Source organism: Rhinatrema bivittatum, chromosome 8 (assembly GCF_901001135.1).
Source record: "Rhinatrema bivittatum chromosome 8, aRhiBiv1.1, whole genome shotgun sequence".
Taxonomy (NCBI): Eukaryota; Metazoa; Chordata; class Amphibia; order Gymnophiona; family Rhinatrematidae; genus Rhinatrema; species Rhinatrema bivittatum.
Genome location: NC_042622.1, coordinates 186,588,772 through 186,614,166, shown reverse-complemented (window position 1 = coordinate 186,614,166; position 25,395 = coordinate 186,588,772). Strand labels below are relative to the sequence as shown.

The 25,395-nt window shown below is 43.2% G+C and overlaps 1 protein-coding gene across 1 annotated transcript in view; it reads right to left on the bottom strand.

Moving 5' to 3' along the window:
• The window catches only part of SPNS3 (sphingolipid transporter 3 (putative)), an 82,674-nt gene that overhangs the window by 27,253 nt on the left and 30,026 nt on the right, over nt 1-25,395 (bottom strand). Inside the window, exons 8-9 of the mRNA XM_029614030.1 lie at nt 21,422-21,611; nt 11,278-11,343 (exon numbers count right to left, since the gene is read on the bottom strand). Of these exons, the coding sequence (XP_029469890.1) occupies nt 11,278-11,343; nt 21,422-21,611 (256 nt within the window). The remainder of the gene's footprint in view (nt 1-11,277; nt 11,344-21,421; nt 21,612-25,395) is intronic.

The following is a 25,395-nucleotide window of genomic DNA, read 5'->3' as shown; positions in this document are numbered from 1 at the left end:
TGTTTGTGTTTGAAAAAAAAACCCACAAAAAACCCCCAAACAAACCCAAAAAGTAGCCAGAAGCTAGAAATAAGCTAGGAGCAGTGTATACTTAAGTAAAAAAGTTGACTAGTTCAGCTCAGTTACTCACCTTGGAAAGGTGTTGAGGTAGTGTGATTGGGTTTGAATAGGGACCAACATTTGTTAATCAAGAGAGCAGTGAGTCACTCAGGAAAACTAACTGAAGTGTAAATCTCTAAAGGAACTGTTTTGTACTAATTTACCTTAGAAGCACATTATAAATTAGAAGGGAAGAGCTCAGTAACCCACATTCCAGTGGGAACACTGAGAGGAGAGGATCACCTTGCTGGTGGCTGAAAGGAATCAGTAAGTTTTTGCTTGGGACATTGTCTTTTTTAAAAGTATTGGGGCAAAGTTAACTATTTGGGAATATTATTTAGTGTGTTTGTGCCTTTAATAGTCAAAAAGGCAGTGAATAAACAAGTTAGACTGTTTGTATTTTTAAATAGTCAGTCAATAAGGTAGCTAGTAAGCAGTAGGTAGTGTGTTTATTTTTAAAAGTCTGCAGAACTGAGTGTTCTGCAGACTTTTAAAGGACTGAGTGTTTGTATTTAATACAAACAGTGTTTGTATTGAAAAAAAAAACCCCACAAAAAAAACAAACCCAAAAAGAAGCCAGAAGCTAGAAATAAGCTAGGAGCAGTGTATACCTAAGTAAAAAAGTTGAATAGTTCAGCTCAGTTACTCACCTTGGAAAGGTGTTGAGGTAGTGTGATTGGGTTTGAATAGGGACCAACATTTGTTAATCAAAAGAGCAGTGAGTCACTCTGGCTAACTAACTGAAGTTAGACTGTTTGGATTTCCCAACCCTTCCACCCACCCCTAGCTCATCCCTTAATTTATAGGCAGATGCCACTTTCACAAAAAAAAAAAAAAACCATCAACAAAAACTTTATTGAGAATTCGATCAGACCCCGGTAGGCCACTACCAGACACATAGTGAATTCACTAATACATTTAAAGGACATTAGACACATTCCTACTCCCATAGCAACCTAAAACTTAACTAGGAACTGATCAAAATTGAGATGAAGGCAGCAGTCCAGCAGCAAGAGGGGGGCTTTCCAGTCTTTTGCATAGAGTGTCACATGTATGATTTTTTACCCACCGGTGAGAAGTTGTACATATGCATGCGATGCAAAGAGCTACAGGCTCTCAGAGAACGAGTCCGATCTCTGGAGGCTAGAGTGGCAGACCTGGAGGAGCTGAGGCAGACAGAGAGGTATATAGATGAGACCTTCAGGGACATAGTAGTCAAGTCCCAACTTCAGACTGGCAGCCCTGGTGCTGTCTTGGAGGAAGAAGGTCTCATGATAGGAGAGTACCAACCAGGTGCAGCAGGAAAGGATCCTGTAGCAAGGACCTGCTCTCCAGGTGATGCACTGTCCTTTCGCACTGAGGATATCTCCCCAAGGCCTACTGCCCAGGAGAGGAGGGTTAGGTCGGCCGTCATAGTTGGTGATTCGATTATTAGGAATGTAGACAGCTGGGTGGCTGGTGGGCATGAGGATCGCCTGGTAACATGCCTACCTGGTGCGAAGGTGGCGGACCTCACGCGTCACCTAGATAGGATTTTAGACAGTGCTGGGGAGAAGCCGGCTGTCGTGGTACATGTGGGCACCAACGACATAGGAAAATGTGGGAGGGAGATTCTGGAAGCCAAATTTAGGCTCTTAGGTAGAAAGCTTAAATCCAGAACCTCCAGGGTAGCATTCTCTGAAATGCTCCCTGTTCCACACACAGGTCACCAGAGGCAGGCAGAGCTCCAGAGTCTCAATGCGTGGATGAGACGATGGTGCAAGGAAGAGGAATTCAGTTTTGTTAGGAACTGGGGAAACTTTTGGGGAAGGGGGAGTCTCTTCCGAAGGGATGGGCTCCACCTTAACCAGGGTGGAACCAGACTGCTGGCGCTAACCTTTAAAAAGGAGATAGAGCAGCTTTTAAACTAGAACAAAGGGGAAAGCCGACAGTCGCTCAGCAGCGCATGGTTCGGAGAGAGGTATCTTCAAAGGATATTAATGATGCATTAGAATTAGGGCATCCCGACAGTGAGGTTCCAATAATTAGAAAATTAGTCCAAGTGCCTGTAACTAAAAACTCACCTGAGCTAAAAAATTCTAACTTATCCCTATCAATTAAAAAGCGGAATGAAAATACAAACAAAAAACAAACTTTGAAATCTTTGTATGGTAATGCCAGAAGTCTAAGAAGTAAGATGGGAGAATTAGAATGTATAACAGTGAATGATGACATAGACTTAATTGGCATCTCAGAGACATGGTGGAAAGAGGACAACCAATGGGACAGTGCTATACCGGGCTACAAATTATATCGCAATGACAGACAGAGAGGAGCACCCGGGAGGAGGTGTGGCGCTTTATGTCCGGGATGGCATAGAGTCCAACAGGATAAACATCCTGCATGAGACTAAATACAAAATTTAATCTTTATGGATAGAAATCCCTTGTGTGTCGGGGAAGACTATAGTGATAGGGGTATACTACCGTCCACCTGGTCAGGATGGTGAGACGGACAGTGAAATGCTAAGAGAAATTAGGGAAGCTAACCAAATTGGTAGTGCAGTAATAATGGGAGACTTCAATTACCCCAATATTGACTGGGTAAATGTCTCATCGGGACACGCTAGAGAGATAACGTTCCTGGATGGAATAAATGATAGCTTTATGGAGCAATTGGTTCAGGAACCGACGAGAGAGGGAGCAATTTTAGATCTAATTCTCAGTGGAGCACAGGACTTGGTGAGAGAGGTAACGGTGGTGGGGCCGCTTGGCAATAGTGATCATAATATGATCAGATTTGATTTAATGACTGGAAGAGGAACAGTGTGCAAATCCAAGGCTCTCGTGCTAAACTTTCAAAAGGGAAACTTTGATAAAATGAGAAAAATTGTTAGAAAAAAACTGAAAGGAGCAGCTACAAAAGTAAAAAATGTCCAAGAGGCGTGGTCATTGTTAAAAAATACCATTCTAGAAGCAGAGTCTAGATGTATTCCACACATTAAGAAAGGTGGAAAGAAGGCAAAACGATTACCGGCATGGTTGAAAGGGGAGGTGAAAGAAGCTATTTTAGCCAAAAGATCTTCATTCAAAAATTGGAAGAAGGATCCAACAGAAGAAAATAGGATAAAGCATAAACGTTGGCAAGTTAAATGTAAGTCATTGATAAGACAGGCTAAGAGAGAATTTGAAAAGAAGTTGGCTGTAGAGGCAAAAACTCACAGTAAAAACTTTTTAAAATATATCCGAAGCAGAAAGCCTGTGAGGGAGTCAGTTGGACCGTTAGATGATCGAGGGGTTAAAGGGGTACTTAGAGAAGATAAGGCCATCGTGGAAAGATTAAATGATTTCTTTGCTTCGGTGTTTACTGAAGAGGATGTTGGGGAGGTACCTGTAATGGAGAAGATTTTCATGGGTAATGATTCAGATGACTGAATCAAATCACGGTGAACCTAGAAGATGTGGTAGGCCTGATTGACAAACTGAAGAGTAGGAAATCACCTGGACCAGATGGTATACACCCCAGAGTTCTGAAGGAACTAAAAAATGAAATTTCAGACCTATTAGTAAAAATTTGTAACCTATCATTAAAATCATCCATTGTACCTGAAGACTGGAGGATAGCAAATGTAACACCAATATTTAAAAAGGGCTCCAGGGGCGATCTGGGAAACTACAGACCAGTTAGCCTGACTTCAGTGCCAGGAAAAATAGTGGAAAGTGTTCTAAACATCAAAATCACAGAACATATAGAAAGACCTGGTTTAATGGAACAAAGTCAGCATGGCTTTACCCAGGGCAAGTCTTGCCTCACAAATCTGCTTCACTTTTTTGAAGGAGTTAATAAACATGTGGATAAAGGTGAACCGGTAGATGTAGTATGCTTGGATTTTCAGAAGGTATTTGACAAAGTTCCTCATGAGAGGCTTCTAGGAAAAGTAAAAAGTCATGGGATAGGTGGCGATGTCCTTTCGTGGATTGCAAACTGGCTAAAAGACAGGAAACAGAGAGTAGGATTAAATGGACAATTTTCTCAGTGGAAGGGCGTGGACAGTGGAGTGCCTCAGGGATCTGTATTGGGACCCTTACTTTTCAATATATTTATAAATGATCTGGAAAGAAATACGACAAGTGAGATAATCAAATTTGCAGATGACACAAAATTGTTCAGAGTAGTTAAATCACAAGCAGATTGTGATAAATTGCAGGAAGACCTTGTGAGACTGGAAAATTGGGCATCCAAATGGCAGATGAAATTTAATGTGGATAAGTGCAAGGTGATGATATAGGGAAAAATAACCCATGCTATAATTATTAATTACACAATGTTGGGTTCCATATTAGGTGCTACAACCCAAGAAAGAGATCTAGGCGTCATAGTGGATAACACATTGAAATCATCGGTTCAGTGTGCTGCGGCAGTCAAAAAAGCAAACAGAATGTTGGGAATTATTAGAAAGGGAATGATGAATAAAACGGAAAATGTCATAATGCCTCTGTATCGCTCCATGAATACTGTGAATACTGTGCACAATTCTGGTTGCCGCATCTCAAAAAAGATATAATTGCGATGGAGAAGGTACAGAGAAGGACTACCAAAATGATAAGGGGAATGTAACAGCTCCCCTATGAGGAAAGACTAAAGAGGTTAGGACTTTTCAGCTTGGAGAAGAGACGGCTGAGGGGGGATATGATAGAGATGTTTAAAATTATGAGAGGTCTAGAACGGGTAGATGTGAATCGGTTATTTACTCTTTCGGATAATAGAAAGACTAGGGGGCACTCCATGAAGTTAGCATGGGGCACATTTAAAACTAATCGGAGAAAGTTCTTTTTTACTCAACGCACAATTAAACTCTGGAATTTGTTGCCAGAGGATGTGGTTAGTGCAGTTAGTATAGTGTTTAAAAAAGGATTGGGTAAGTTCTTGGAGGAGAAATCTATTACCTGCTATTAAGTTCACTTAGAGAATAGCCACTGCCATTAGCAATGGTAACATGGAATAGACGTAGTTTTTGGGTACTTGCCAGGTTCTTATGGCCTGGATTGGCCACTGTTGGAAACAGGATGCTGGGCTTGATGGGCCCTTGGTCTGACCCAGTATGGGTATTTCTTATGTTCTTATGTTCACAGAAATGACCGTCTGACTGGAATGCTGCAGTACAGAGACCCTGGTGGTACTGATAATATTTTACAGCAATGCTTACCTAAAATCAAGCTATAGCTATGGCCAAAAGAGCTATGCTTGTCTGCTAAATTTGAATATCCTATGTGCTTGAGACTAAGGCAATTGAATTCCTTGCCCAGGGAAAGGGCTCCCTATAGATCAGAGAACTCTGCCAGAGATTGGAAATCTTCAGCTGACATGCATTGTGCTGTAAATTTTCAAAAGCTTACTCAGGATCTACACCTATAAAATTAGGAGTTATGTTTTAGCTCATAAATGTGTCTTGCTTAAGTGAGGCAGATCACATTTTGTGGCACTCCCTTTTATTAGAGGAAGTGCAGATGTATAAAATACCAGATGCTCTAATAGAATGCTGTAATACTCCGAAATAAGGTAGGTGTGTGTGGAAAGTTATGCATACACAGAATTTGAATCCACCGACAACTCAACAGAAAAATGATGTCTATAGATTACGACAGACCAACTGGAAATTCAGATGAAACCATGTCACATGGAAACACAACTGATGAGCTGTCTCTGATGGATAAATACATGTTTGAATGGGTAGAGGGGTCGAAAGAAAAACTCGAGATGTAGGCTGTGAAGCACTGCTCTATTGATTTACTTCAACAACTAATTCTTTTATCATACTACATGGCATCATGTTGACTGATCTGTAACTTGTGTCTTGCCAATAAATAAATATTTTTAAGAAAAAGGAGTCGCGCATGCAGATTGGCTGAATGCATGCAGGTGGATGTTTTAGCCATCTAGAACGATGCCGGCACCCTCATTCAGGTGATTTTTCAAAGGAATTATGAGAGCAAATGTAACATACTATCATAGCAAGTTTCAAAAGCCATTTAGCACGTAAAGTGCACTTACATGAGTAAATCCTATGGACAATTCAATGGCATATATTGCAGCAATTTTCAGAAGCCAATTTACATGGGTAAAGGGCATTTACAAATGTAAAATCCAGTTTTATGCATTAAATGATTTTGAAAATCAGGCCCATTATGAGTGCAGAATGGGCTGCATGAAAACAAGGTGGACTTATATCTGGCTAATGCATAATTAAGCTCTGGAATTCGTTGCCAGAGGATGTGATGATAGCTATTAGTGTAGCTGTGTTTAAAAAAGATTTGGACAAGCTGCTAGAGGAAAAGCCAATTAACTAATATTAAGGTAGAGTTGCAGAAATCCACTACTTATTCTTGGGATTAGCAGCTTGGACTCTCTCTACCCCTTGGGATCCTGCCAGGTACCTGTGACCTGGATTATGTCATAATGACTGGGCTTGATGGACCTTTGGACTGACTAGTATGGCAAATCTTATGTTCTTATGTAGATGTCTCTCTTAATTAATGAGTGCGGCTCCTCCCCCCTCCCCTCCCCCCCAATCCTGGGGCTGTGAACACGCCCTCCAAGCCCCAGCTAACCCAGGCAGCAGAGGACCACACCTGGGAATGAAACAGGGAACTTCTGCATGGCAGTGCACAGCACTTGCCACTGGGCCCGCCCCATATGTGGCAACGTTAACACATTTCGGTTTTCCACTTAAATATTAGGTGCAAGGCATCCTGAAAATCAATTTGGTGATATAATAGGGTATATGCACATATAGAGGTAGAGATATAGGAAATAGCTCTATATTTATACTGGCTAGCACCCGCTGAAACTTCACCGGAGAATGTTTTAGTCGTGTGAGGGATTGTTCACCGATGATGGGGTGATAAGCAGATGAGACGCACGGTTGTGCGGGCCTCTGAAAGTTGCCTGGCACTGTGGCAAGGCAGACGCCGGCTGTGGGTGTCTCAAAGTTCCAGGAACTGTGTGGGGGCCTCTGGGGCAGCACGGGGGGGGGGGGGGAGAGACCCTATCCAACAGTACCCACTGAGAGGCTGTCTGGGGATTTGGCTCGGCTGGAAGCGGACCTCCGGCCCAATCGCTCTTCCTAGCAGGAGCAGCACTGCAAGGACCGTAACGTAACCTCTTTCACAAGAGCAAAACGTCAGGCATTTGCTTTGCGTGAGTAGGGCATAAGCAAAGCGACTCTCGCAGCGCCTCCTAGCGGGCTAAACAGTAACGGTGCTCGCACCCAGCAGTCCTCGACAGGCAGACGCCAGGGATCAAGCATATTATAGATACGAATATAGCTCTATAGTGTATAAATAGGAGGTACTAGTCCACCTTAATTTTCCTAAATTTTGCATCATAGCTCCTTTCATGCCTGCCCCTTTGCTTTTGAGCTTTTCCTTTGCTGTGCATGGCCTGTGCTAAAAGGATAACTAAACACCAATAATCCCAAAAAGCTGAAAGAGTAAAGAGATAAATGATGCATGAGGAGCAGCACAATCAGTTTGACAATGAGGAGCTTTTTCTGCTTCTCCAGAGGGCACACGAGTTTAGAGAAGCCAAAATGTGTCGCATGAATAGTCGCCTTTGACAACAACACTCCCCCTCCCCCCCCGCCATTTTTGTTTCCTTGTAGATTTGAAATATTTAATCTTGAGACTCTGTTATTGCACCTGAATTCGGAGGGGTCGGACCTGTTGCAAATGAGAAAAATGAACTGCTAGCCCCAGCCAATCGGCAGGAGCCAACTGGCAATAACAGAAAAGCAGAATTTGGCAACTGATTCAATGGTTAATGAGCACTTGGAAACATTTAAAGTGATCCTTTTTTTAAAACTCTTTAAATATCACTCTGTGATAGCGATAATGACCTTGGTACTATCGGATTATTACTTTTGCCACATTGACAGAATTTCTGATTTTTGCTGCAGCACATCTGGCTGCAGGGGCAGGCAATGGCAATACTGTTTCCATGCGACCATCCCCAGGCTTGGATTGAGGCACAGACAATATGCCTAGGGCCCCAGAATCTGAAGGCGCCAAATATCTGAGATGACCCACCTGATTCAAAGGGGTGCCCACCATGGCACTTTGTCCTCTCCCACCCTTGCTCTCTGATCATGGATATTCCTTCCTCTCCGTCTCTGGTGCTGCCTATGGGCACCACAGTCTTACATCCAGCCCTCTCTGAGAAAGCTGTTGTAGTGACCCTATCACAACCTACCAGTCTCAATGGGAGACCATCAGAACGGATCAGACCAATGCAATGCTACTGAACTTAGAGGAATAGACCCCCTATTACAACTTACCAGTATCAATGGGAGATCATCAGAACGGATCAGACCAATGCAACCCTACCGAACTTAGAGGAATAGACCCCCTATCACAACCTACCAGTATCAATGGGAGATCATCAGAACAGATCAGACCAATGCAACGCTACTGAACTTAGAGGAATAGACCCCCTTTCACAACCTACCAGTATCAATGGGAGATCATCAGAACGGATCAGACCAATGCAACGCTACTGAACTTAGAGGAATAGACCCCCTTTCACAACCTACCAGTCTCAATGGGAGATCATCAGAACGGATCAGACCAATGCAACCTTACTGAACTTAGATGAATACTGAACACATGAGCTGCCATATGATGGTATGGAGGCTCCTTTATAAGGAATAGCCTCAGCTTTGTAGAAGATCCTACTTCTCTTGTGCCATAAGTTGCCTTTTTATTGCTCCCACACACAAGAGCACACTCAGTACAAAGAAGAACAGGTAGGAGGGTGTCAGTCAGCCAAGCAATTTAATTAGGGATGCACAGCCTGATTCACCGAACACACATTTATACTGCTGTTGTAGGTGGGAGAGTAGATTTCTCTGCATCTGACACATCGACAGGGCCCGGATTTAGGCATAGGCAATCTAGGCAACTGCCTCTGGCATCAACTTTGTATAAGGTGCCAGGAATGCTTTGACTTGGCTTGCCGCCAATCCAGGCCTGAGGCTGCACCACTGTCCTCCATACAGGTGCTGGCCCTGGAGAAGCGGCAACTTCAGGAACCAAATTCAGGCAAGGGCCTGCAAGCCCTCGTAAGCTCAGAGGCCCTGCGGCACCCTGCTCCTTGCACGGGTTTCCATGGTAACAGGATGGTGAGAAAATCAAAAGTACGTGCAGAAATTATTTTCTTGCCCCTCCCCCCCCCCCACTCCATCCCCAGGAATGCCTCTTTGCAGTGCATGGAAAATTGCTTCCACTCAGACTTTTATGACTACAAACATCTAGCAATTTTCAAAAAGTCATTTTAAATGCTTTTGAAAATGACCCCCCCCCCCCCCCCTTAACAGTGTTGGCCACCCAGCACCTAGTTGCTGGAAGAAAATCAAGAGAAGGAGCTCCTTTCGCAGGCTCCAAGCTACCTCTGTTTACCATAATAACCATGTACGGAACAAATGGCAGTCTGAAACTTGCGAGCAGTAGCATCAGTCACCAAGGGCTGGGCCTTCCCTACTTGGTCATTTGCTGATCTTTCAGAAGCATTTACAGCTTAAATCACTTTCTCGCACAGCCCCTGCACTATCCAGTCCCGCCATGCTTACATGGGGGGTGGCTCCCTCTTCTAGCACAGATTGCACTGGGAGATGTGGATATCAGCAGGGAGGGGAGGTTGAAGAGAAGATAATATTCCTGTGGGGGGAAGGTATAGGGGGAGAAAGCACACATGCTCTAACGCAACCATTTGCTGCCAGGTGTCCAATGCATCTCGATAATAACTAATAATAGCTCCTAATTGCGTAGTTTGAGATTCTGCATCAACAAGATATATGCATGTCAAACATATATCAATATTACTGCAGGCATTAGGACTTCTCTGCATTCTCTAGAGGAGTTGGTCATCATCCCATATATTTAAGAGATATAAGCTTGAAGGTAAGGCATACGAGGTTGAAATAAATCTATGCAGTTGAAATCATCTTACATGACCAGCAGATAACACTGAAACTGATAAAGCTTCAGATGAAAAGCTTCTTTCAAGGATTGATACAACATTTTATGTCACAGAGCCGAGAATGAGGATAAACTGTGCTTCTGGCATTCACAGCCGCTGCGTCTCCCGACTCAGCTGACTCTCCAGGGTGACCCATATTTATATATTTATTTTATAAGATTTATGCATCGTCTGCCCGAACCAAAAAGTGCTGCCCAAAGCGGGGCATAAGTCATAGAAATAATAACATAAGACCAAGACACAGACAAATCGAACCTATAGGTCACAGCAGTGACCCCTCCCACACACCTTCAAGCCTACCCAATTAACTTAGCCACTAAAATGCCCTGTCACCAAATTTTTAAAAAGTCTTTACTCTTCTACGAAAGAAGAAATAATCTGACTCCTGATGTATCTCCAAGGGCAGACGGCTCCACAGCTGGAGGGTGCTGCCGCCGAGAAAGCCCTAGCTCTATTAAGGGTCAACCTCATCTCCCAAAATGCCCCCTTGACTCGAGTGGAGCTCACCGGTTTGGCACACAACGCTGCGGTCTGGTGAATAAATGAGGGGACGCCCCCCTCCCCCTTACCTCTCATCGCATGAAATGTAAATGTGAGCAGTTTTAAATTGCCAACGTAATTCGTGAAGCAAAGGGACCGAAATGGCTCCTCTAGCATTATCTATTGCCAACCTGGCCACCACATTTTGTAAGATTTTCCTCTCATGGGTCAGTTTAGCCGGCCAAACAAACGTATAATGCGTTGCAATAGTCAAATATGATTTATCAACAATGAATGCATTAACTGTTTTTAAAGACTGTTGATCCAGAAATGATCTTAACTGTCTAATCTGTCTCAATTTAAAGTAAGCCACACCCCCCCACCAAACTACTGACTGCAAGGATCTGCTAGAATCCAATCTCTGAGGTCCCCATACCGTGGGCCTCCCTAGTTTTCAGTGGTTTCATCCCCACTTACATTGGATCGGACTGGTAAACAGCTGTACAGTTTCTAACCACTGTTCAAAAATCATCCTGGAAGGGAAATCAGCAGGGTGAAACGCTTGCCGTGGCTTGGTGGAGTATTCCTTAGAAAGCAAATGAGCCCTTGTGCACACACTACCTGCAACCGGCTCCTTTCCAGGCTAAGAAAAATCAGTAAGGCTGGGGAAGAATGCAGCCTACTTACCAGCAGTATGTCAGTCACAATGGCCCAGTTAAAGGATAAAAAGAGTTCTCCCAGTGCAATAAAAACCTACAATTTTTAAAAGAAGAACAAAACCAGTTTAGCTTAGGACCTACAGGAATGACAGTGCAACACGGGGTTGCCAACCGGTTCCATTGTTTTTTTTTCAGAACAGGTTGATCCGGTCCTGGTCTTCTCCCATTGCAGTTTGGGAATTGTAGTTCAGATTTGCCTATTGATTTCCCTGACAGAAATACAAATCTGTGCATTCGGTGGGATAAAACCAGGACCTGATCAGCCTGTCCTGAAGGAAATGGAGCCAGCTAGCAATCCTCTTGTCATGTCTGGCCTTCATTGCACCTCCCACACACACACACACACATACACCAAACACGCACATTTTTAGCATCAGAGGAATCCCATGCAGGAACTGTTGGAAGAATGGCAGAATGGATAGTGGTGCATATACAGAAAGTTCGCCAGGTTCAAGAAGCTGCAGGCGTAATCATTTCAAACTTAAACCACAGGAGTGAAGGGAACATTTTCTCTGCTAGGCAAAACGTGAGACGGGCACACTCTGTGAGGGAGCGAGAAGTGGCCTCACTTGTCCAAGTTCTGATGTTTCCCTTTCAAGCTATTACAAAACTAAAGTAAGTTTTTAAGCTGCTCCATTGCAGTTCCCCGACTCCTGGAGTGGCCACATTAGCAAAAACAAACAAAAAAATGTTTTTAAGTTGGAAATTGCTGTGCCATTTTCATGCATTTAATTGGCTTTACTGAGAGGGTGGTAGATGCATGCAACAACATTCCAGTGGAGGTAGTGGAGATGAGGACAGGATTGAATTCAAGAGAGCAGGGGTCAAGCACATGGGATCTGGGAGGGAGAGGAAGGCAGTGGCATCGCAGGGGGGCCAAGGACCTCGGGCGCCAGGCTGTAAGGGGGACGCCAGTGAGACAGGGTATCCCATCCTGCCCATAGAAAAAAAGGCTCTATGGCCGCTGGGGGGAGGGGGCCTATCTCATCCTGCAGCAGAGCTGAAGGAGGCCTGCAGCCTAACTGAAGGAGAGAGACTGGAGCCAGAGCTGCATGCATGTGGAGGAGAGGGAATGGAGCCAGTGTGTGTGTGTATGGAGGAGAGGGAGTGGAACCAGCGTGTGTGTGTGAGTGAAGGAGAGGGAGGGGAGCCAGGGTGTGTGAGTGTGTGTGTGTGAGAGTGTGTGAGAGTGTGTGTGTGTGTGTGAAGAAGAGGGAGTGGAGCCAGCACCTGTGTGCGTGTGTGAGTGAAGGACAGGGAGTGGAGCCAGGGTGCGTGTGTGTGTGTGTGTGTGTGTGTGAAGGAAAGGGAGTGGAGCCAGGGTGTGTGTGTGTGTGTGAAGAAGAGGGAGTGGAGCCAGCACCTGTGTGTGTGTGTGAGTGAAGGACGGGGAGTGGAGCCAGGGTGCGTGTGTGTGTGTGTGTGTGTGTGTGTGTGTGTGAAGGAAAGGGAGTGGAGCCAGGGTGTGTGTGTGTGTTTGTGTGTGAGTGAGTGAAGGAGAGGGAGTGGAGCCAGGGTGTGTGTGTGTGTGTGTGTGTGTGAAGAAGAGGGAGTGGAGCCAGCACCTGTGTGTGTGTGTGAGTGAAGGACGGGGAGTGGAGCCAGGGTGCGTGTGTGTGTGTGTGTGTGTGTGTGTGTGTGTGTGTGTGAAGGAAAGGGAGTGGAGCCAGGGTGTGTGTGTGTGTTTGTGTGTGAGTGAGTGAAGGAGAGGGAGTGGAGCCAGGGTGTGTGTGTGTGTGTGTGTGTGTGTGTGTGTGTGTGTGTGTGAAGAAGAGGGAATGGAACCAGCACCTGTGTGTGTGTGTGTGAGTGAGGGAGAGGGAGTGGAGCCAGTGTGCATGTGCCCAAGAGAGTAAGCCAGTGTGTCTGTGTGCCTGAGAGAGAAGAAGCCAGCCAGCTTGTGTGTGTCTGTGAGCAGGTGTGAGTTTTGAAAGAGTGCTTATGTATGTCAGTGTGAGCATGAGGAAGAATGTGTGTGTATATGAAGTAGAGGAAAGTTTGTGCACCTCCCTTCCCCTCTCGCTACACCATGACAATCTCAGGTTGACCGGAAGACAAACGTTTCCAGGTATGGAGAATGAGTGAGTTTTTTAAAACCTTATTAATTTAAATTAATTGGGTGTTATTTGATGTGTGTGCTGTTTTGAAATTTTGTATTGTTTAGAAAATTAAAAAAAATAAGTGAGTTTTTAATTATTGGATGTTATTCTGTTCATCTGCTGTTCTGAAATATTAATTCTTTTTATTAGTATGGTTTAACTATTATGATTCATGCTTATCTTTCTTGATTTTATTGTTTGATGCTTTCTGAGGAAGGATGATGCTTTAGTTTTTCCATAGGAGCACTATGTACTGAGTTTGTGATTTGTTGCGGTTTCCAGTTCAGTTTATGTCTGTACTTTTCCATTTATTCTTTATGGTCACATTATTCTATATTTGGCGACGGTTTATCTGTGTTCTCCATTTGTGATTGAGGTTAAGTATTCTGCTAATGTGTCATTTCTATGTAGGGATCTATAGAAGCTTGGGTTGTCCTGTTTTCCTAATACGAGTATTTAGTGGGTGCGGATTTGATGAATGCGCAGCTGAGGCGTGTTGGACAAGGATGCCGACAACGCTATGAGGAAGTTTGGTATAATTAGTGGTAAAGAGGAAAAGTAAGTAGAGTACGTCTTTATGGTGGATATTATATTGAGGTGTGGTGTGGTTTTAGATGTTGTATTGTGAGAGCCTTTAGTATTGATATATTATGATCTTTTTTTGCTTTGAATAGAGGTCGCGGCAGGAAAGTTTATTCTATTTTCAGGTTGGAGATGAAGCTTGTTGAGCCTGGGATGAATATGTACGTAAATAATATGCTGAACAATATTGGAGGTAAGTGGCAGTGTCAATGGGGTTTTTGTGTTGTGGAGTATGTTATGTAATTAGATGTGACCAGGTAATGTGTTGTTTGAGTATTGATTAATTAGTATTGGAAGAGATTTGGTGAGCTTATTAAATAAAGTTTTTTGATAGTATTGCTTAATGAACAAATGAGATATTAATTTAAGGATGTTATAAGGAGTTGTTGTTTACTATGTATTTTCTGTTGTGAGAACAGAATTTCGAAATGACTTGTAGTGAGCAACTGGATGTGAATCTGGATTTTTCCCTACATGAATATGTGGTGATTCGCCTAGATGATGCAAGTTAATCCCTTGATGAAACTGATGGTGAAACAAGAGTCTCTTGTCGGGAATATTTAGGAGAAGAGGAAGAAGAATATAAGGGAATATTGGAAAATTTAGAAAAAGTAGAAGATAAATGTAAAAGGTTCTTTTAGGAACAGGAAAAGGGAGGAATATATGGGTTGTGATATTCCTTGTATGGAATTGTAAATGAATGGTTTTATTTGAAACTTTTGTGCAATATGTATTGTAATGTACTGTGTAGTTTGGTATGAATGTGTGGTATGACTGGTATTTGATATATGTATTTTGATATAAATATTTGAGATATATATATATATGTTATTTGTTTTAGAAATAATCTTTTGCTATAAATAAATTTTGAATAAGATACACACAGATATATGTTATATGGTATATGTTATCTACAGATTATAATACCTATGGTTGACCCTTATGTGTATGTTCGTAATGTTTGCAGTATCACCTTTTCATGGGGTAGTATTCTGTATTTGGTGAGGGTCTATCTGTGTTCTGCTTGTGAGATTGAGGTTAAGTATTCTGCTAATGTGTCATTTCTATGTAGGGATCTTTAGGGATGTGAATCGTTTTTTAACGATTTAAATTATCGTCCGATAATTTTAAAATCGTCATTAATCAGTAAGGGACTCGATACAATAGGAATTCCCTCGATTTATCGTGAAAAATTGTTAAATCGAGTATGGGAATTATTTGGGGGGAGGGCGGGAAAACCGGCACACCAAAACAACCCCTAAACCCACCCCGACCCTTTAAAACCAATCCTTTACCCTCCCCCACCCTCCCGAACCCCCCAAAAATGTTAAATTACCTGGTGGTCCAGTGGGGGGGGGGGGGGGTCCGGGCGTGATCTCCTGCTCTCGGGCCATCGGCGCCATTTTGGCTACCACTGATAAAAATGGCGCCGATGGCCCGATAAAAAAAAACCCACCCGACCCTTTACAAATTACCCCTTTGCTTCTCCCACCCTCCCGACCCCCCCAAAAACCTTTTACATGTACCTGGTGGTCTAGCAGGGGGTCCGGGAGCCATCCCTTCAATCATACCCTCGGTGCCGGTGCTGTACTGGTTTCAAAATGGCGCCAATCGCCTTTGCCCTCACTATGTCACAGGGAGCGACGGTCGCTCCCTGTGACAAAGTGAGGGCAAAGGCAATCGACTGCCAGTATGGCGCCGATCGCCATACTGGCAGTTACCACCTTTTCATAGGGTGGTAACTGTTTTGAGTGCTGGCAGTTAGCGCTGTTTTGGAATGGGAGGTTTATTATATTGTAATTGTAATTTAGGCCTGGATTTAGTAACACCGCCAGGCTCTCTGAATCCCTCGGTACAGGGGGGCAGGTGGGCGAAACGGGGGGGGGGCAGTCCTGCGATAGCTGGCAGCGATCGTATCTCCACGGTGCGATCGCTGCCGGCGTCACACCGAATAACTACACCATAAAAGGTGTGGTTATTCGGCGCAAAATAGGCAGCGATACAGAAGCTTACCATTTCACCGTCTTCGCGGCATCCGCCCCAGTGCCACCCCGACTCCTCCTCTTCCTGCCTTGATGCCGCCCACATTTAGTGATCGCCGCCCACATTTAGTGATCACACGCGATCGTTTTAGTAAATGACCCCCTTAGTTTGCTCATGGCTTTCTGGGGACCAAGCCCACACCCAACAATATGTGTTCCAAGTGTCTTTTTGGCTTTTATATAGGTTTTTCTGGTTGACACTACAGCAGTACCTGTAAATATAATATAGATGCAGTTGTGATTTTTTTTTCAAAAGACTGTACTTTGAGTGTCCTTTTTCATGTAAAATCTTTTATTTTAAGTGCATAATTTGAAATTGTGTGTGGAGAGGGCCGTGGTGGGGGGAAAGCTGGGCATAAAGCTGTAAGATTCACTTAGGGTGCCTAATAACCTTTGCACTGACCCTGATTAGTAAAAGAATACAAATAAAATGTAAAAAAACAAAACAAAAACAGAATGAGGAAGGGCCAGCACTGTAATTGTTTGCACAGGGCTGCAAAAAATGTTAGCACTGGCCCTGCACGATGGCGCCCTGTGGTGACGTGCTGGCCCTTCCCCAATGAAAAGAGACCCCCACATGTGGTCATGAGCTGGCGGGTGATGGTGGGGGGGGGGCGCAGGGGAGACAACACAAATGCATTGGACCCCTGCCGCCGAAGACCCCAGCTACGTTTCTGGAGGAAGGGGCCGTACTATCTTTTATCTGCACTTAACATTCTCCATTTCTGCGTTTCTGCGTGACGCCATTGATACCGTTGTTTTTACTATGCAGCTGGATACAACGCGCATTGGGGGAGGGGTGTGGAAGGCATTTTTCGCTTATGAAAATTGCCAGAAGGTAGGCGGGCACAAAAAGCATGCGCCTACTTTGCCACTAGGTGGCTTATGAAAATTGCTCCCTCCAAGCCCGAGTTCAGACTGCCTGCAATCGGCAAACTCCACCTGCTGCTGCGAGGAAGCTAGATGGAGGTTGGGGGAGGGGGGGGGTTCCAGATCACAATTCAGATTTATTTTTTTTCTTGCCCCCTGTCTAATGGCGTCAGCTCCAAAGTCCATCCCAATAAGCCCAATTTAGAAAAAAAAAATCAAATAGCTTTTTTTTTTTAATTTCAGTAAAGACAGATTTTCACGTTTGTTGTAATCATTTACCTTCATCTATTGCATTTAAGCTTCCTGAACCTTTTTAGAAGGCATTGCTGCAGGTGTTTGTCCTTTTTTCTTGCTAAAGTGATGCGGCATTATTGTCCATCTGCAGAATTCATTAAACTCCACTACAGTTTCATAAGGGCATCCTGCTGCAGCGTACAAAAGCCCGGAGAACTGTAGGGATATAAAACTAGCAAAAGCATGACAAGTTTACAGCTAACTAAAACAATTTAGCCATTTCAGTTTGCCCTTTAGTTATCTACTGCCAGCGCAGGTTCTGGCTGCTCTGTCTGAAGTTCATTAAAGTTTCATAAAAATGGTTTTGTTTTTGGTTTTTTTTGTTTTAAGTTTTGAACCGGTGCAACCCACCGTGCAAGCCGTTTGCTTACACAGAGCAGCAGCTGCAAGGGGACAGCGGTCTAGGCCACCTGCAGCTAAAATGGAGCAAAGGCCGCGAGGTCGCCCGGCGCACTCCACTCCACCGATGGCCGAAGTAAAGGAAAGGCCGCAGACCACCCGTGGCATAAGAGCCGCTACAGGAGGCTTGCCAGTTCAGATTTACTTATGGGATTGGGCAGGGGTAACCCAACCCCTGCCTGACCCGATGCAGTAATATGCAGAGCCCCCTGCATGAGATGGCAGCAGGTCCGCAGCAGCAGCAGCAGCGTTTAAATGACGTCATCTCCTGCTGCCATGGGGCCAATCTCGCCAGAGGAGCAGTGAGAGTAATAAGCTGCACCAGAGAGCGGGAGGAGAAAGAGGTTAGGAGTGACTGGGTGAGGGGGAGGGAAAAATACGAAGGGGAAAGTATAGGAAGGGGTGAGAAGAGTGGGGGAAAGAGCCTGTAGAGGAAGGGAGAGGGGGTAAAGAGGGAAAAGGCTGAGGTAATGAGGAAAGAAGGCGAGAAGGGGGAAAAGCTGAGATAGTGACTCACTAACGGGGGGAGAAGAATCTCTAAAAGGCAGGGATGGGGGAATAACTGAGGTAGTGTAAAAAGGGGGAAATATCTAGAGGCAGGGAAGGAAGGAAGAGCCTCTGGATGAAAAGTGGATGAAAAGTGGATGAAAGGGATGAAAAGTGGGGGAAATAGCAAGATAGTGAGGGAAAGGCGAGGAAGAGCTGAGATAGTTAGGGAAGGGGATAAGAAGTGAGGGAAAGAGCTGAGGTAGTGAGGTTGGAGGCCGTCCCGTGGACCCCCATCCCATCCACTGATGGCCTTAGAAAAGAGGCTGCGGGCTGCCGGAGGACCCCCATCTCATCAGCAACAGAAGTGGAATGGATCAGTGGAGGCCACCTTGCGATTCCAACCCAGAGGAAGCCAAAGTGAAGAGGCGGGACCAAGGCTGCTAGGAGAGCAAGTGAAAGAAAAGAAGGTGAAGCCCATGTGTGGGAGAAAGAATGTGCATGTGTGTATATATGAGAGGGAGTGAGAGGGTGTGTGTGTGCGTGAGAGACAGAAGAAGCATGTGAGCGAGTTAGTATTACTATGTGGGAGCATGTGTCTGTGTGTGTGAGCTTATGTGTGAAAGGGAGCATGTGTGTGTGTGTGTGTGTGTGTGTGTGTATGTGCACGAGCACATGGGAGAGATGGACTGTGTGCAACTGAGAAAGGAAGCATGACTATGTGAGCATGACTGTGTGAGCATGAGAGAAAGAAAGTGTGTGTGCATATTTGAGAGAGAGAGAGGAGAAAGTTTGTGTGCCTTCCTATATCTACTAATCCACAACAATCTCAGGGTGACTGGAAACCAAAAGTTCCTAAGTATGAAGAGCGGGATATTTTATTTTTATCCTTATTAGTTTTAAATATTGGGTGTAATTTGATATGTCTGCTGTATTGAAATATTTTACTGGTTTTTGGAAAATTTAAAAAACAATTTATGAGTTTTTAATTATTGGATGTTTATTCTTTAGCTATCTTGAAATATGTATTGTCATTAATAATATGGTTTTACTATTATGATTGATGTTTTATATGTTTGATTTTATTGTTTTATGTTTTATGACGAATGATGATGTTTCTGTTACACTGTATACAGAGTCTACCTTTTTGCGGTTTCCAGTTCACATTTTGTCTGCACATTTCTATTTATGGTCTCTTTTTATTCTGTATTTATGATGGACTGTCTGTGTTCTGCATGTATGACTGAGGTGAGGTACTCTAGCATGTAGCTTCTGTGTAGGGATGTATAGTAGCCTGGTTTGTTCTGTTTTCCTAATAGGAAGTGTATTGGCATTTTAGGAGCTAGTGTTATATTTGCAGTGTTACTTTTTCATAGGTAAGATTGTTATAGTTTGAGTGCTGGCAGTTAGTGCTATTTTGGTATGGGAGACAGGCCCGGCGCCACTGGGAATACAAACCGTGTAATTGCACAGAGCAGCACACCTGGGGGGCAGCTTCGGGAACAGAGAGAGGCCCATATGGTCACCAGTGGACCCGATCCCACTGATGGCAGCAGCAGAAGAAGACCCGCCTGGCCGCCAGTGGGATTGGTGTGTGAATGGGAGTTTGCCTGGAGGTGGGGGGCTGAATAGGTTGTGTATGTGTGAGAAAGAAAGAGAGCTGCCTGGGTTGTGTGTGTGTGTGTGTGTGTGTGTGTGTGTGAGAGAGAGAGAGAAAAAAGAGGAGGGTCTAGGGCTACTGGCAAATCCCAACCAAAGAAAAGCTGGAGACACCTGGGAGTGTGCGATAGAGGAAGCATGTGTGTGTGAGCTCTTGTATAAGAAAGAGAGGAGAAAGTTTGTGCACCCCACTTTCACTAATCCACAACAATCTCAGGGTGACTAGAAATCAAAGGTTCCCAGGAATGGAGACCATGAATTTTCAAAATCCTTTTTAGTTTTATTTTTCAGGTATTATTTGATGCGTCTGCTGTTTTGATATATTTTATTGGTGTTTGGGACATTTAAAAAAATTGTATTTGAGTTTTTAATTATTTGATCTTTTGTCGTGTTTTTAAAATATTTTTATTAGTATGTTTTTACTATTAAGATTATGATATTTCTTGATTTTGTTTGGTGTTTGAGGAATGGTGATGGTTCTGTTTTTTTATTGTTGCACTACACAGAGTTTGCCTTCTTGTGGTTTCCAGTTCAGGTTTTGTCACTTTTATATTTCTACTTTATGGTTGCTCTATTCTGTATTTGGTGAGGGTCTGTTTATGTTCTGCATGTGTGACTGAGAGGAGACAGTCTCCTAATAGGAAGTGTATTAGTGTTTTAGGGCTTTTGGAGGGTCAAGACCACACACAACCCCATATTGGTTCCAACTGTTTGTTTTTTTTGGAGGGATTTCTGGTTGGCATCACAGCAGTGCATGTAAATATAATGTAAGTGATATTTTTACCCTAGAATACTGTACTTTGACATTTTTCATGTAAAATGTTGTTATAAATGCATAACTCTTAACTGTGTGTGGAGCAGTCCGGGGGTGCATTGTGCACGGCTATAAGGTTCGCCTAGGGCATCTAATACCTTTGGAGTGGCCATGGATTCCAGTGCAGGAAGTGAAGACCCAGGGGATGGGGGAAATGTCAGTTTTTAGAGTGTGTATCGCTGGAGGGAGCTGGGCTTTTTTTTTTTGTTGTGGGCCCGGGACCGAGTCTGAATGAACCGGGGGGGGGTGGGGGGGGGGGGACAGCATAGTAATTGTTCACACAGGGCAGCAAAAAAGCTAGCACTGGCCCTGATATTGTAATTCTTTACTTAAGGCTTTCTGAGGGTCAAGCCCACATCCAACATGCGGCACAATAGGCCTAATACCATATGGATATTTTTGCAGGGTTTTCTGGTTGGCACCACAGCAGTGCATGTAAATATAATATACAGGAGGCTGTAAGTAATATTTTTACCTCGGAAGATTATACTATGAATATTCTTTTTAATGTAAAATCTGTTATTATAAATGCATAATCTTTAGTTGTACTTGCGTGCCTGCATGTGTGGGTGGGTGGGCCTTTAAAGTTCGCCTATGGCATCTAATACCCATGGTGATGGGTTCCAGAGGAGAGGGGGGTAGACCTGGGTAGGGAGGAATGTCAGATTTTAAAATTTAGATTACTAGAGGGAAATGAATGAACTGGGGGGGTGGGGGGCAACACAGTAATTGTTCGCACAGGGCAGGAAAAAAGCTAGCACCGGCCCTGGTTTTAGCATTGGGTAACAAGTCACCTGCCACTACTTAAGACTTTTTTTTTTTTTGGGTGAAAGGGGGGCTTCTTTTCAGACCAGATTTATTACTTACATATGCGGCCAGGATGCTTTGCTGAGCTAGCACGATAGCCAGATACAAGCACGGGGAGGAAATGAACATTCCAACAGCACTGATAATTGCATCACCCCTCGGATTTATCTTTCTGTATCTTCTGGCAATCTCCGCCCCAATGATCACCCCAAGGATTCCGGTCACAACGGTTATGATTCCAAATATTAGGCTGTACCAAAAAGAATCATAAAAAAAGAGGGGAAGAAGAATCCATGTTAAAAACTGTAGCCATCATGGACTGTACAACATTGATTCTTGAACCAGTGAGTTTGCTGGAAAACACCCAGTAATGTCATCACCAGTGCATCTCCATGGACTATTGTACTAAATAGCCACACAGGTGGGCAACGTCATCTGATGGCACTATCACAGATTTAGCCTTGTCTATCAAAGCTCTGAAAAGCATAGAAGAACTTTTAGAGCATGCTCAATAGTTCCCGCGCCTTCACTATCACACGAGATTCCCTCAGTCTAATGCATCTGCTCTCCCAGTGTTTTCTTCAAAGTGATCCTTTTATTTTACTTTTACTTTCTTTTTTCAAGTTTTTCCTTCACAACTTTCCTCAGTCTATATATATAAAAAAATCCTCTTCAAAAATATTTTAGTTTTCCTAGCTTTTATCTTTGATTATGGCGGACAGCAATGGCAAGGTTCCATTTAAAAAATGTCAGAAATATTAAAAAAAGATGGGAGCTCAAGATCTCCATGATGTATTGTATGTATATATGTTTAAGGCCCGATCATGATTCCACAGTGTGTGGACCATGTGGCTACTTATCACCAAGAGCCTATAAATAAAGGTTCCTGAAATTATCCATGGAACTTAATGATGAAAGAGAAAGGTCAAGAATATCGGGTCATTCTCAAAAAAAGAAACTTAAAAGTCCACTGGGAGGGATCAAGTGATATGAAAAGACATAAACTGTGAGATTCAAATAAAGTTAAAAATACTAAAAAAAAAAGCTCTGCAATACTCCTCTTCCAAGGAGGAAATAACATTACATCATAAGCAAAGCTCATCGGCGCAATCTTCTAAGGCATCAGTTCTCGCATACAGTATATAAAGGAAAAGTCTACATGGGCAAAAGCACATAGAATAGCATCATCAACTATGATGGTGCAGTCTTGTATGTTGGAGTCAGTGGAATGGATGGAGCAGAAGACACCTCTGTGCAATACGGCGCCATTGCCATTGTCAGAGTGATCATCTTCGGCGCCATAACTAGTTCCAAAGTCAGCGCCATCTCTGGGGTAGGTACCAGCATCATCATGCTGTCCTCACCAGATTCAATGGCACCAAAGTCAAGGAAACAATCAGCATATGTGTCACAAATTCATCACTTATTCTCATCTTCTTCTTCACCATCACTAGTCATGATGGATAAAAGAAAATTTTAAGATAATCCTGTATATGATTGTTTAGCTTTGAGATATTCAAAGTCATCAACAGCAAAAAAAGAAAACTTTCCCACACCGAGTCCTACTATTTCATCTGAGGAATGAACAACCAGAAAATACAAGATGCATAAACACCATCATTCTTCAGAGTAAATCACTACCAATACTTTCACCAGAAGAAAAATTAACAGCGGATACGTGTTATCCTCAAAATCACTATCAGAAACGTTCATCAAAAAGATGTGGGAGGACTGTGCAAAAAAGTATGACTATTTACATTCCACAAGGACATATTTCTTCTAGTCACCATGGTCCATGCTCATCAAGAGCATTGAAACATATGAAATCCAAGCAATCTTCACCTAAAAATGTATCAGATGATGATAATGGAGGATATTCTCCACAATTTCATTCTGACACAGAAGACTTTGACATACCTCCTAATGATTCTCCAAAAAGCAACAAAGACTATCCATCACCACAAGACCAATCGTATGCAATGTTTATCCAACAAATGTCTGTAACAGTGCCATTCATATTATAAGACTCTGAGTTATCTTAGAAGACCTTCCGAGAGTTCTAAACTGCATTTAGACTATATCCAAAATGAAGGCAGTCCTGGTACACAAATCATTGCAGAATCTCCAAATGCGTATATGGAGAACACCATATTCCAGGCAGCCTATGTTGAAGAGCATTGACTTAAAATACAGAATCCAGTAAGCACTGAAACATCAAAAAGTCCAATTGCCTCAAGAGTCAGTGATGGTGGAATCAACATTAAAGAAAACAAAAAAGACCAAAATTTATGCTTCAATTCCATCACCTAAAGATCCTCACCTTATGGATTCCTTAGGCAAGAGACATTTCCATGCAGCCATGCTGACTGCATATAGCGGCACATCAACCACACATGGTACAATATCAGTTCAATACTATTAAAGAAATACATCATCTCTTGGAAGAAGATCAAAAGAAGATAACTAAATGGATACCAGAGATAGAAAAGTGTCCAAAGCATACGACTCGATCGGTATATGATGTATATGACACGTCATCTCAATCACCAGAGATATGCACCTAGACACCTAGCTTGGCTAAAGACTTCAAATTTGCAAGAAAACATTTTTTTATCACATTGCGGATGTGCCATGCTTAGGGGACAACCTGTTTGGATCGAGGGTGCTGGAAACAGTGAATGTTATAAAAGAACATTATACAGCCATAAAGACTCTGGCTTCCATCTCCAATGATCAAAATGAACAGTATAGGTTTGCACCAGCTTATTATAGATGCCCTTACAGATGTTACTCAAGAAAAAAATGTTCATACTAGCCTAATTACAGGCAAAGGCTTTATAAACAGCCATAATACCAGACTCATCAGACTCAGAACATAACCCAGGTCAGAGGAAGGGGCCACAAACAGCAGAGAAGCACCCAGCCACTTCTGCAAAAAGCACACAGGCTTTTTGACCAGTTACACCCAAATCATCTAATAGGGGAAAGACTGCACTGGTAAGTCCAAAACTGGAGCAAGATCCCTATGGATTCATGAGTAATTTCCATCATGCAAAGAGCATATTTCCTCAATTTCAAACAAGATCCCTCAATGCAACTTCAAGATCCCAGTGGAGCTATCTCCACATCATAGCAATATTTTAAATGCAGAGACAGAAACTCTTCTTCAGAAAAGAACTATAGAGAGTCCCAAAAAGCCAGGAAAGGAAGGGTTCTATTCCAGATATTTCATAATACCAAAAAAATCTGGGGTTCTTCATCCAATATTAGATCTCAGAGACCCAAATGTGTGCAAGACAAATTCACCAGGGACTATCCTTCCATTTATCTACAGAAACAACTGGTTAGCATACTTACACATCCCCATACATATAAAGCACAGGAAATATCTTTCATTTGGAAAATAATCTCTTAGAATACATAGTACTTCCATTCGGCCTTTCGGCAGCACCAAGAGTATTCACAAAGTGCCTAGACATAGTAGTGACATATCTAAGGCTGAAGAGAATTGTGCTCTTCCCTTAAGAATATAAAAACATAAGAAGTTGCCATACTAGATCAGACTGAAGGTCCATCAAGCCTAGAATCCTGTTTTCAACAGTGGCAATCCTAGCAAGTACCCAAACAATAAATAAATTCCATTTTACTAATGCTGGTAATAAACAGTGGCTATTCTCTAAGTAAACTTGATTAATAACAGTTTAAGGAATTCTGCTCCAAAAACTTGTCAAACTTTTCTAAACCAAGCTATGTTAACTGCCTTTACCACATCCTCTGGCAATGAATTCTAGAGCTTAATTGTGTGTTGAGTGAATCGGTAGATGTAGTGTATTTGGATTTTCAGAAGGCGTTTTACAAAGTCCCTCATGAGAGGCTTCTAAGAAAACTAAAAGGTCATGGGATAGGAGGGGATGTCCTTTCGTGGATTAAAAACTAGAGATGTGAATCGTGTCCTCGATCGTCTTAACGATCGATTTCGGCTGGGAGGGGGAGGGAATCGTATTGTTGCCGTTTGGGGGGGTAAAATATCGTGA